Source organism: Mauremys mutica, chromosome 6 (genome assembly GCF_020497125.1).
Source record: "Mauremys mutica isolate MM-2020 ecotype Southern chromosome 6, ASM2049712v1, whole genome shotgun sequence".
Lineage (NCBI taxonomy): Eukaryota > Metazoa > Chordata > Testudines > Geoemydidae > Mauremys > Mauremys mutica.
In genome coordinates this window covers 15,247,709-15,261,514 of record NC_059077.1, presented here as the reverse complement: position 1 = coordinate 15,261,514, position 13,806 = coordinate 15,247,709, and the positions used below count along the sequence as shown (strand labels likewise).

The 13,806-nt window shown below is 42.2% G+C and overlaps 1 protein-coding gene across 2 annotated transcripts in view; it reads left to right on the top strand.

Moving 5' to 3' along the window:
- The window catches only part of MYO5B (myosin VB), a 353,047-nt gene that overhangs the window by 224,946 nt on the left and 114,295 nt on the right, over nt 1-13,806 (top strand). For both annotated transcript variants that reach the window (XM_045022478.1, XM_045022477.1), the window contains exons 13-14: nt 8,697-8,819; nt 10,533-10,616. In XM_045022478.1, the coding sequence (XP_044878413.1) occupies nt 8,697-8,819; nt 10,533-10,616 (207 nt within the window). The remainder of the gene's footprint in view (nt 1-8,696; nt 8,820-10,532; nt 10,617-13,806) is intronic.

The window sequence follows — 13,806 nt, the reverse complement described above, 5'->3', positions numbered from 1 at the left end:
GGTAGAGTGCAAACAGCCGAAATACCTTTGCCTAAACACAAGGGGGAGGATCTGTTGAATAAGAAGGTGCCATTTTTGCAATCACTTTTCTGCTCATAATCTCCCTTTAACACAAGAGAGTAACTTCCTGGAAGTGGTTCTTCATACCAGTTTCCATGTAGTGTGATTACAGGTCAGTGTTTTAACCATCTGTTATTAGGCAAGAAAGTTTGCATTAAGACTCAGGTCTGCCTGTCACGAGAAATGTTATGCACGCATTGAAATGGCCTTGTGGGTCTGTGTGCATATATACAATAGGGTAAACTGTTAGCCCTCATGTTCAGTCAGTGTAGTGGACCTTGCCTCTCTTGTAGCAAGGCATGTGGACACTAATCACTCTTGTTAGCTCCATTGAGATTCATGAGCATAACACAGGCCCAAGGTGAGAAGGAGGCAGAAGTGTCCTTTACATCAAAGGGACGCTTTTCAGATTTGTTATTTAAATTCCTTTGTCCCTGCTGGGATTTAATGAGGAGTGTGACCTGTCCTCCTTTATGAGAGAAAGGTGACTTCTTAGGTGAGCACTCGCTTCCTTCCATTTCTTATGTGGCACATTGACTTTCCTTCCCATTTAATATTGGATTGTCTTCCATGGCTAGTGGCTGGGTGTTATGCTGTTGACGGTTGGCTGTAATAATTTGTGATGAAGACATTCACAGCGGGCATTTCTATTTGTGTGTTTACAGTGAGTCAGAGCTGAGATTTTTCACTTGGTTAAGTGAATCTGATCTTATTTAAGTATTTAAGTATCCTTGACCTTTTTTTTTAATCTGAGCATTAGTCTATGAAATGCCTACTGGTTGCATAAATCTGCTTGGCTTGTGCATTCTAATGAAATCATAAGGTAAAATGGTATGTTGTGAATAACACAAAGTAGAGGGCATGGTGGAGTAGGCACATGTTTGTGGTATTACTCTTCCTTGTGATTCAGTGCTGAACCAGTGCCCAAGCATAGTAGTAGATGACATTCTGTTTCTGGAGGTGCTCTGTTTTGGGTGAGACATAATGACTTGTGCTCATTAAAGATCCCACCTCCCTTCTTGTAAGGGAAGATAGAGGTAGATGTACTGGCCAAATTCCAATTTAATTGCATTCTTCCTACTGAAATGTTCCCTGTAGTTGCTGCTTGTCTGCCATCCCTCAGGGTTTCCACTGGGAGAGAAACTTTATATGGCTGAAGCACCAGCCAGGCCCAGCCAATGGAAACTGCTCTGAGGATGTGCAAAACGACAATTAAATGAGGACTTCCCCACGTTTAGCATATTTTTAGTCTTGTCTTGTCAATTATGGCTTCTGATTATAATTAATTAACAAATGAGAACAAATTAAAACTTGCATATTATCACACTGGGTACTGTCTCAGAAATAGGTCATGAATCTAAGCTCAGCTGTTAAGTGCCATTTTGTTTCATCCACTGCACTGTCAAGCCTCTCTTTCTCCAGGGATTGAGAAGACCTCTAACTATTAGGAGTGAGGAGGAAAGTTTCCCAGGTGGCAGATTGCCCTGTAACTCAAAACAGCATCTGGTACTGGCTGCTGTAGGTGACGGGCTACCAGACTAGATATACCATTGCTCTGATTCATTATAGTAATTCCTACATATAAAAAAATAAATGGTACCCTGCTTTGGTGTTGTACAGAGCCCTGCTGCCTAATGGGGACAGCCTGAACACAGAACTCTGTCCAGTTCCAACCCACTACTACTTTTTGTCCACACTTCTTTGACATAGAACCTGAAACAGAGGAACAAACCCCGCACACATCAATTCCCACAGTTTCTGTGGTAATTTTCTGTAGCTTGGGAGTGGTGTAATTAGTCACAGCTTTATAATGGACCCTTTTATAGTAACCTGCAGACACTCCACAGCCTTACAAAGTTTTCAGTGAGCGTGGTGACTGAAAGCACCATTTTACTGATAAAACCTACTCACTCCCACAGCCCAGTTGCTGGGCTTGTACTTTTAGAATCTCACCACTCCTCCTTGCTGTTATAAAATAGCAAAACCTCTTCTGTTATGCAGCACCATAGAGAGAGAATTGCTTTGCTGTTGGCTGTAGTTGGTATAAAAGTACAATAAGCCAGTTGGTAAATGGGTGTAGCTTTATTTAGGTTGTAGCTATGCTGATTTACACCAACTAAGGTTCTGGCCCATAAGAGTCTAAACCAACTTTTAATCTTAAATTTTTCTAACTACCCAGTTGCAGTGAGTTCCATGGCTTAATTCTACATTGCATAAAGAAAGATTTTTAGTTATCGTTTTAAATTTTTACCTTTAAATTTAATTGTTTCCTGCTTGTACTTGTATACTGGGACAAGGTAAATAGAAACACCCAACTGGCATTCTCTGTTTGGCCTGGTGGATAGCATGCTGGACTGAGACTCAGGAGACCTGGTTTTTGTTTCTGGTTCTGCCACTGGCTTGCTGGATGGGCCTTGGGCAAGTCACTTCACCTCTCTGTGCTTCAATTCCCCATCTTAAAATGGGGATAATGATGCTGACCTTCTTTGTAAAGCACTTTTATATAGCACTTCATGAGTGTATTTCAGAGCTTGTCTCTTCAGCTGAGGATCTCCCTCTATTTAAAAGACCCGTTAGATGATCTAGTCCCTCTCTAGTATCAGAGGGGTAGCCGTGTTAGTCTGGTTCTGTAGAAGCAGCAAAGAATCCTGTGGCACCTTATAGACTAACAGACGTTTTGCAGGATGAGCTTTTGTGGGTGAATACCCACTTCTTCGGATGCAAGCAGTGGAAATTTCCAGGGGCAGGTGTGTATATATAAGCAAGCAAGAAGCAAGCTAGAGATAACGAGGTTAGATCAATCAGGGAGGATGAGGCCCTGTTCCAGCAGCTGAGGTGTGAAAACCAAGGGAGGAGAAACTGGTTCTGTAATTGGCAAGCCATTCACAGTCTTTGTTTAGTCCTAAACTGATGGTGTTAAATTTGCAGATGAACTGACGCTCAGCAGTTTCTCTTTGAAGTCTGGTCCTAAAGTTTTTTTGCTGTAGGATGGCCACCTTAAAATCTGCTATTGTGTGGCCAGGGAGGTTGAAGTGTTCTCCTACAGGATTTTGTATATTGTATATTGCCATACAATATACAATTTGTATATTGTATATTGACATGTCAGACATTAGGAATGGCAATATACAAAAACCTGTAGGAGAACACTTCAACCTCCCTGGCCACACAGGGAGGGACTTGCTTTGTTTAAAAAAAAAAAAAAAGAGGTGGCGGGAGTGCTGATAAGTGCTGATAAGTGGCATACCATTGTCAGTATTGAATTCTGTTAATGGGATGGGATTGGTTCCCGGCAATCTGTTGCCATTAACTGGCAGTTGCTAGTATCAGGATTGCTAGTAGGCGGAATATACTGTAGGGGAAATACTTATCATAGATCACCATGGACGTTACATAGATGGCTTACAGTGTAGGGTTCTGTTCAGTTCAGCTTCTTACACTGTGCCCATCACCGTGGAATCTGAGTGCGGCCCAAAACGGCATTAAGCAGCGTGATTATCATCTGTCTCGTGTGGCTCTTTTTCTGCCTTCCTCTCCCCAGCAGGAAGTTGTGATAGAATTATTATTCGTTTAAAATTTACCAATTCTTTTAATGGTTTTCCTTTTGCGTGATGAATATTTAACTAGGTTCCCAAATGTGGTTGCTTTGAAAGTGTCGATAAGCCCTTATATAAACTGAGTTCTTTTCAATTTATTCTCTATGGGGGGCTTCTAGCGGTGGTGGTGTCACTTTATAACCAAGGATTTCTGTGACAATATAAAGCAGAGGTCCCCAAAGTGTGGGGCTAAGGGGCCATGGAGGAACATTTGGGGGGGCACAATGGGGCCTGAGCCAGCCCCCATGGGGGGTAGGGAGGGAGCGCCACCCAGCCCTGCTCCAGCCCCGCCCCCAGATGTGGCCTCAGCTCCGTCCCCAGCCTTGGCCCCTGACCGAGGCCCAGCCACAGCTTCGTTCCTGGCCCCACCCCCATCTTGGCCTTGGCCATGGCTCTGTTCCCGGCCCCAGCCCCAGCCCCCACCCCCTCAGGTGCAGCCCCAGCCTCGGCCCCCTTACCCTTGTCCACATGGCCCCGTTCCCAGCCCCGGCTCCCGTGGGAGGAGACGTAGACAGAAGTAAGGGGAGGCGTTACCATGAAAAATTTGAGGAGCCCTGATATAAAGGGTTGCATTGCAGTTTTGGCCTGTTGTCCATGGCCAAAATTCCTCTCCCTTGAGTGTCATGCTTGTGCTGTGCATTGGTTAATTGTTGCCCTCCATCCCATAGGTGTCTGTGTTTTATATGCCTCATTTGTGAAGTGCTTTGATATCAAAAGGTGCTATATAAGGTCAATGTGGAAAACACAATTGCTTCAAAATCAGAAGCAGACAATAAAGAATATATGTCTATGCAGATTGAAAGAACTCTTCATCTTTCTCTCACAGCAGTTAAATTTTTCAATCTCTCACTGCTGACAAAGACAAATTTTACCCACTAGGAGAAACCTGAGATGCATTTTTGTTGGTGCTTGATATAAATTCAGTATAAATAATTTAAAGGGTCCAGTTGCCTCAGTCAGTGAAATAGTGGACTTTAGTTCCATATAGCTCATTTGGCACCAGTGTTGTGGTCAGGTGAAGTTAGACAGGAATAATGAAAAGGCCTCATCACAGCATTGTAAATTTACACTGCTGGCAAAGCTGTAATCAGGGAGAAAAATCAAGGAGTGAGAAATGTCAGCATGACTCGGATTTTAGTCCCACAGAATGTAGGCGTGATCCTGATTACAAATGAAGGCACTGATGGCATGGTGAAGTCTAACCAACAGCTGTCTGAAAATATAAACTGCTTGTATTTAGCTGCATTTCCTAGAATTCCTGATCCTTCGATCCAGCGTTTGAATAGATGATACTATTTTCTGTTAAAAAATCCTTTATAAGGGATGACTAGCAGAGAATAGTGGTGCTTCATTTACCATTTTTAGTGGATTAAGCCACCAATCTGTTCCTCAGGATCTTGATTTTAGTAGAACAAACTTCCTTAAATTTAGTGGTAGACACATGCGCCTCTGCTGCATAATTATCATCAGAACGCATATGCATGCAACTGGGTTTGTGGCTCTCAGAGATTGCTTTCCCATACCAGTATGAAAGTGTGGCACATACATGCATCTAAGAATGTAGTTTTTGTATAAAATATCCCCTTCATTCAACAGTCTCCACTGACAGCCCTGGGAATTCGTCAGCTTCCTTTAGGCTGAACATCTCAGCCATGAGACAGCAACAAAAGTGACCTTGATCACAGCTGACTGCTCTCCTTAAGGCTTTCTTCTCTCTCACTTTTTTATTTTTTATGTTATTTTTTTTTTGCTAGTTTGTGCAGAGAGAGGTAAGGCACAAGTGCTTTAATAGCGACAAGGAATATGCCACATTTAAAATGCACTCAGTGCATCATGCTGAGCAATGGGATCCCAAGGCTTTGTATGAGGAGAGATAACTAATTCCCCTAGGTTTTAGCCTAGTAGAGGTGGCTTGACAGGTTCACATGCTGCATAGATTTAAATGAACAGACAGAAATGGAAATGCCTCCTATGGGTGACTGCTGAGAATGCTGTTAGCAGCACGTACTGTAACAAAGCAAGTGGTCAGTCGCTTATTCAAATAGGGTATATTTATTTAATATATATTTAAAATATTATAACAATCTATATTGATATAGGAACTTTTCGCCCGGAAGGATCCTAAAGCACTTTACAAATTTAATAAACTAATATAGGAAGCTGTTCAAACTATATATTTTCTTGGTTTGAAGATCTTACAACCACACTTCACACCAGTGTAGGAGAGGACATGTACAATACCCTGTGAAGTTAAACTATGAGAGCAATTTAGGTAGGCAGACTGAAATCAAATAAATTGCTATTTGGCCTGAAAATGGGGGCTAACGCCCCCACTGTGTGAAAGTGCTATGGGATCTTTAATAATGACACATGGTTAGTGATTTTTCATGCTATGACTCATTCATTCACCCACAGCTGCTCAGAGCCCCTTAACAGCCAGATGGCATGTTGATCCTATAATGGCTCCAAGTAAAGTGTCACCATCAACATTTTCTGCCACAGCTAAGTCTCAGAGCCAAGAGGAAGGATGGCCCAGTGCCTGGGCATTAGCCTGGAACTTAGGCGACTTGGGTTCAAGTCTTTGTTCCGCCATAGACTTCCTGTGTGACCCTGGTGAAGTCACTTAATCTTTGTGTCAAAGAAAAAAGATTTGTGTAAATTGAGCGAAGAACAGTTTCCCTCCCTCGTGGGGCATTGTGAGAAAAAGTAGACTAAAAATTGTGAGGTGTTCAGTGTCGCATTTCCCAAGCTAACTGCACCTCTGATCCTTTTGTAGCCTCACTGAGGGCACCCCACTTTGATCTCAGGCATCTAGCTGTCCCCTCTCTCGAGGCAGTATCCCATGACACACTCTCCCCCCTGTAGACCTGGGCCTTAGGCTGCAGAATTCTGCAGTTTACTGTAATTGTCAGGGGCAACGACAGGTTAACCAGTGAGGAGCCAGCTCTCATAAAAACCAAGTACTGTTTATTCAGAACAAAAGCATTTCACAGAAAACCTATCTTTAAAACAATAAACAGCTTATTTGCAGGTCTAATTTGCCAGGCAGTTACCCATCTTGCACATGGAGACCCTGGCACACATTCAATGAATTAAAAATGGATAAATCATAGGTCTCAAAATGTAATTGTAAATGGGGAATTATCATTGAGTGGGTCTGTTTCTAATGGGGTCCTGCAAGGATTGATTCTTGAGCCTATGCTATTTAATATTTTTGTCAATCACCTGGGGAAAAAAACACATAATCATTTCTGGTAATGTTGGCCAATGACACACAAATTGGGGGAGTGGTAAATGAAGAGGACTGGTCACTGATACAGAGCGACCTGGATCTCTTGGTGTGCTGGGCGCAAGCAAACAATATTCATTGTAATATGGCTAAATGTAAATATACATCTAGGATCAAAGAATGTAGGCATGGGGGACTCTCTCCAGGGAAACAGTGACTCTGAAAAAGATTGAGGAGAGGGAGGGAGAAGGTTGGAGCAAGCAGCCAATTAGGACAGGGCAGAGGAAGTCAGAGAGCTTTCTTCAGTTCTGAGGAATGTCCAGAGATCCCTGCTTTGGCTCCTTTGTTCCTATTGGCTAGAGTCTCAGGCTGGCTGTTCTCTGCAGTTTTTCCCCAGAGTCACGTCGGGGGGAGGGAGGAAGGGAAGCACCCTCTGTATCCTAGTACCCCCATATAAGTATGTAAGATAGATTGAAGTGCTTTCCTGGACTGACCTTGATTAGCCATTAAACGTGATGAGATCACATCACAAGGGAGCATGCAGTTCTTTGAGTTCACATATTATAATAAATTATGTGAAGAAGCTGCTAGGTCTTTCTTAAATTCAAATATAGATAGATAGGCACCTAGTCCCACAGTTCATCAAATTTGAGGTATTTTGATGGCACAGTTAAAAGTTTGAAAAGCTTCTCACCAAATCACTCTGTTTTGTAAGCATATTAAGAAAATCTAGAATCTTAAGGGTGGTTGTTTTTGTGTGAAAACCTGTCATTTTGCTGCAAAAGGCTGCCTTTGTTTTGAAAATGATTAAATTTCTGCCCTGAGCAATTAATAAACTTTGCCCAAGCACAGGAATATTACTGCTTTTTTGCTGGTAGGGATAGCAAAATGTCTTACCCTGAGTAAATCATTTGAATGTTTGCATCAATATTGAATGAAAACACTGGTGGGATGTGGGGGAATGACAACACTGGAATCCAGCACTGGAATGGGTTACCTAGAGAGGTGGTGGAATCTCCTTCCTTAGAGGTTTTTAAGGTCAGGCTTGACAAAGCCCTGGCTGGGATGATTTAGTTGGGGACTGGTCCTGCTTTGAGCAGAGGGTGGGACTAGATGACCTCCTGAGGTCCCTTCCAACCCTGATATTCTGTGATTCTATGACAGTGCAGCAGTCAGGCCAACAAGAGCTTGGTTACTGAAAGAGAGATTGGGATTATGGTGTGTTTTGTTTCTCAGATATTAACAAATGGCAACACTCTTGATGTAATTCACATTATTCATTGTTTAGCAATGGTCTTGGAGCTGTACAGAACCCAGAATTAGTCCCTGCCCCAAAGAACTCAGTCTGAGACCTATATATAGATCTGCAGTTGGTGTAGATCAGCTGAGTGCCATTGACTTCTGTGGAGGTATGGTGACTTTTACTACCTGAAGATCTGGGGACACACTGAGAAATCCAGATGGAGGAATAACTTAGGGTTTTGGTTTCTTAATTAATACCTATTACTATAAACTCATCCTTGTGCTCCCTTATGCAGTGTCCTTTGGTGATGCCAGCCTTGAATTCTGCATCTTCCATGCTGCCCGCTATGTGTGGGCTGACTTCCCTAAACCTGGTACCAAGACATCTCCCTCTGCTGAGTCCAGTTCCTCCTAAAGGCTCATTTCTGCCATCACCTATAAGACATGGGCTAAAATTTTTTTAAAAATAATTATGTAATGAAACCATGAAGGTGTGTAGTATCTATGCCTTTGAGTGTTCATGTGATATCATTGTAAACCACCTTCTTCCTCTCCTTTGTGTTTTCTAGGTTCCTAAAGGAACTGACCAGAACTGGGCACAGAAATTATATGACAGACATTCCAGCAGCCAGCACTTCCAAAAACCTCGAATGTCCAATACCTCCTTCATTGTTGTTCACTTTGCAGATAAGGTATCAGGGCGTATACTAAACACTCAGCACATTGAACACAAGAGTTTGTGATGAATAGTCAGGATGGAAGGGGTTTGCATTAGGAGTTAGCTTTTTTTTAAAATACATTAAGCTATTTAGGTGATGACTTTCCAAGTTGCCTAAGGTATCTGAATGCCAAATTGCCATTTTCTTTTAATTGGGCATCCAGATCTCTTAGTAAGCACTTAAAATCTCAGCCTTAGACTTTGTACTGAGTTTTAAACAGGGATAGTTGAGACTTCTGGTTTAACAAAACAAAGCTCCTTCAGAGAGCTGCACAGACTAAAATTAATAGATGTTGCTACATTCAGGAAAGATTGAAACAAGGACATTTTCTTGAGTGCCAAAAAATCTCATGTTTCACAGGTGTAAGATATGAGTGGAACTGGGACCATTTTCCCTCCTCTGTGAGGGAGAAAACGCTAACTTTTGATTTTCCAAAGCTTAGAGGCTGATGCTTGTAACATCCAGTAATGGTCTCAAGCTTTATTTAAAACATGATTTGACGGTTATTGCTCAGAGCAGGCAAGAATCAGTGAAGAGGTTGTAGTTACCAATGTATCTTTCTTTGTGTTTAAAATGGAAATCAAAAGCAGGTCTGAGTAAGCATAAAGGAGTCATGTGACACTCATGCTACAGCCAAGTATTGTCTATTGTCCTTAATAAAGTCTGAGTCTCTTTATACTAACTTGAGAGTGAATTACACTATTCACAGTTAAGCCTGGGGCTCGAGTTCCATTATACACCTTATTTTAAGCACATTCTCACTAAATGTTCCAAAAGAAGATATTCCCATTTCAAATTCTGCATGTGTGATCTGTGACAGTTAGAAATTTGCTTGAATTTTTAATTAGGAAAAAATAGGTTTTACTCAGACTTTTGAAGACGCATCCAGTGCTTTTTGGCCAGGTCTTACTTGAAAAACAACTGATTCTAAATTCCAAAAAAGTTTACTTGCAGGAGAGATTGGGTGAGACCTAGCACAGAGCTCTCCATGATCTTTTGAGACCGAGGTGTGGGTGGTTATTCACTGGCTTACCAGAAATGCTAATGTGGGCCTTCCAAAGAGTGCCACATGAATGTTAGAGTCCTGGAAGTTTTGCCATTGACTTCAATGGGAACAGGATTGGATCCTGAAGGGGGTACTAACTGGGTAATGTACGGTATTTGAATTAAGTCTTTTGTAATGCCTTGTATCTTACACTCAAATAGTTTATATTAATAAGATAAACTGGTGTGACCTTCCTCATGCTTTACCCCCATTCATTCAGCCATACAAACCACCTTTCAAATGAGTTTATGGCAATATATATACGATGGCTAAAACCATGAGAGATTACACATCGTAATTACAGCAAGAGACTTGCAATACGCGGACTAATCTGAGGATGTGGCTATACTGCAATTCAACACCTGCAGCTGGCCAGAGTCAGCTGACTCGGGCCCATTGGAGTTGGGCTGCAGGGCTGTACAATTGCAATGCTGGAGCCTGAGCTCTGGGACCCCAGAGTTGGGAGAGTCCCAGAACCCAGGCTCCTGCATGAGCCTTAATGTCTACACTACCATATTACAGCCCAAGCCACGTGAGCCCAACGCAGTTAATGGTTGCCAGCCAGGGGTGTTTAATTGCAGTGTAGACGCATTCTAAGGGGTTTAACCACCATTCTGTTTCTCCATTGCTTTGTGTGGTAGGTGGAGTATCAGTCTGATGGATTTCTGGAGAAAAATAGGGACACTGTATATGAAGAACAGATCAACATACTGAAGGCCAGCAAGGTAAGAGCAGAAGGGTTGGAAAATAGTCCACATTAAACCAAAGTTGACATTGCTAAATTCTTTCAGTTTCTCTGCTCATTTTAAAACACCCAGGAGTTTGTGCAAAAGCTCTCTCAGTCTACACGGTCAAGAGCAAAAATAAAAAGTAAATGCAAAAAGTGAACTTAAACGGTCATTTTACCCAGGTATTCTCTTCATTCATATAACCCGCAATCTCCTCCCTGCTGTATATCCCCTGCCATGTTTGAGGTCCTAAATCATGACCACCATCTTTCAATCAACTTGACTTGATGGGAACCCCCTTCACAACTTGCTGACCCTACTCCTTAGTCAGTCAGAGTGAAGATCACCCCAGTGCAGAGGGCCAGCCCAAGGTATATGCACCACTTAAATCCCTCTTAATCCTTATTTTGAGGATTTAAGTGATACATGGGTTTTGTGCTGGATGTCTACATGGGAGTGATTTCACTTCCAAAGAAGTTTCACTGCTCAATGACAATGAAGCTTTCTTTTCTTTCTCTCTCTCCCTTCCTGCCCTTCTCCCACCCTGGGACAATGTGCACGGTCTTTGAAGCACCTCCAGCCTCACCTGATCCAGAGATTAAAAGACCATGATCAGGAATTAAACCCATATGTTGCAGGTGGCATTGCAGAGCACTTCTTTGAACCTGCTATCCTGGGCCATCAATGCAATGCTTGTAGATGAAAAAGCATTTACTTTTTACTTCACTGCAGTATGCCACAGTTACTGTTGTTGCTTCCATGTAAGCTATATGTTCACAACTCTAATTTTTTTTTTGCATTTTTATTAGAGTTAATATAGCATTAACGTCAAAATATCAAGGACTCAGCGTACAAGAAATTCCAAACATTGTCACAGCTCCCATAACCTTACAGCCCATATATGCTACAATGTGCAACATTAACAAATAATACATTAAGGTTTACAGCGATCAACAAAAAAGTTCTTTGATCTCTGTGACACTAGGATCCCAACTCACTACTGTTATAATCTGTATCTGAAAGATGTCATGTAATGTGTCATTAGCAAAAAGACTACTAACATGCTCGTTATTAATATCACTGAAACATTTGTAGCAACACTAGGAATTATGGATACTCTCTGATATTATGTTCTAGAGACTGTAAAAAGACAAAGGAGGCAAAACAGGTATTTTCCAGACAAAGAGGAAGGCAAACACCTCTGGCTCAGTAGCAAACTGAGCCAGATGTGAACAGAGACATGGACAATGGACTGCCCATTTCCATCAGAGGTTGTAGGAAGGTCATTTGCATTGTAAAATCACAGGAGACTGCAACATTGACATGGGGTTGATTCCCTGGGGGACATAGCAAGCAGAGCTGAGCCCTAGGTGGGCTTTCTGACCTGTAAGACAAAGACAATCCCTTTGAGGAAATAAGGAAGAGAGAGAGAGAGCGAGAGAGACTCCATCTTTCTCCTTGACCTTTGGAGACAAAGAAACCAAACAATTTGATCTCGGTGATGGGTCCTGGCCAGGAAAGGCTGGAAAAGAGATTGGGGTGAGAGAAACCATCTTGAACAAAGACTGTATCTTGCTAGATTTACGTTTTAGATGCGGCTTCACTTTTAGATTAGGGATATAAATACTGTCTAAAAACCTAACCGTTTAAATGGTTAAAAATATGTCATTTAAAGGGTAAACCATGTAAGTGGCTCGGGCCCATCTGGCCAGCACAGCTGGGGCTGGGGCCACTCCGGCTGGGCACTGCCACTTCGGCCGGGCGATACAGCTGGGGATGGCACCCGCTCCGGCCACGTGCCACAGCTGGGCGCCGTGGGGTTTAACGGTTAAGGCGGTTAATCAGTAACACTATGCTTTCCGGTTAGCCTTTTACATCCCTATTTTAGAGGTTTGTAACCATTTCTACTTTTATCTCTGCTACTTGATGTCACTTAACCAATGTCCTTTTGTTAATAAACTTGTTTTATTTTTACTATAAATCAGTCCATGCCGTGTTTGAAGTGTGTGTTTACTCCAGTTAAGTTAATAAGCTGTAATGTACTGAATCTTTAAAAGTGCAGCAAAGTTAATACCTTCTGTGAACACTGATAGGGGCTGTGCATTGCAGCGAAACCTCTCTGTGGAGCGTGGGGGCTGGAGTTCACTGATTGTTACCTGTGAGGCAAGGTTTGGGCTGGGAGAGCCTGGAGGAGCTTGCTGATGAGGAAGACAGGGAGCTGACACACAATGTAATCTCCAGCAAAGCTCACCCTTGCTGCGTCGTGAGGGTAATGCTGTGGCTCCCAGCTCTCGGTATCCCCAGCAGCGTGTTACGATGGTGTTGTCAAGCAGGATGTACACCCAGCTTGCTGTTTTATCTGAGGTTTGCTCTTTAAGCACTGGAAGATTAGTTTTAAGTGATTCTCAAGTGAAGAAACTGGGAAAAGTGCCAGAGATCACGGTTTTATTGTTTTCTCTTTGTTTATTTCAGGTGAGGATAGAACAAAAGGAAGTGTAAAAAATAAGTAGACTTGCTAAAGAAAATGAGGGCTAAGAAATAGCCCTCAGTGAGGCAGCCACACAATTCAAATGAGCTGAGATAGTTATAGAAGTTGGAAGTTGCAGAATGGACCAAAAGAGTGGAAATGGCTAATATAGAGAAGGACTGTGACCATCAAAAATGGGAAGTAGACCAGTGTGCCAAAGAAACTGACCTGAGAGTCAAGGAAAAGGAGGCAGAAAAGCTGCAGTATGTTATAATCTCACACCAGTGTTATACGGTACCTGCCCCTGTGGCTTTCTCTGCTGTGTATCCTGTAAACTCACTGGCTCCCAGTTCCAGCAATTCTAATGGAGTATCTGACTTTGAATAATAAGTTCCTTGATAAAGGGATCTTTGGCCTCTGAAGATTACAGGTTCCATCAGCTTTGCAAGCTGTAAACTTGGTAGGTTTCTTGAACCAGAAAAAAATTGTCTTCTGGAGCATGCAAGCTTTGCCAACAGAGTGGAGTGTCCACAGCTTTAGCAAATGTGTTAAAAATAGATAGAAAAGCTCTAATGTGCATCAGTGAAATTACCAAATTTGAGAGCTCCTTATTAATTTTACATTTGAAGCCAATGTAACTTAATTTTTTAAGGTCTCAATGAGATTGGCTGAAAAAGTCAAGTTTGACAATTATAGGACTTAGCATTTACAGGTTGCTTA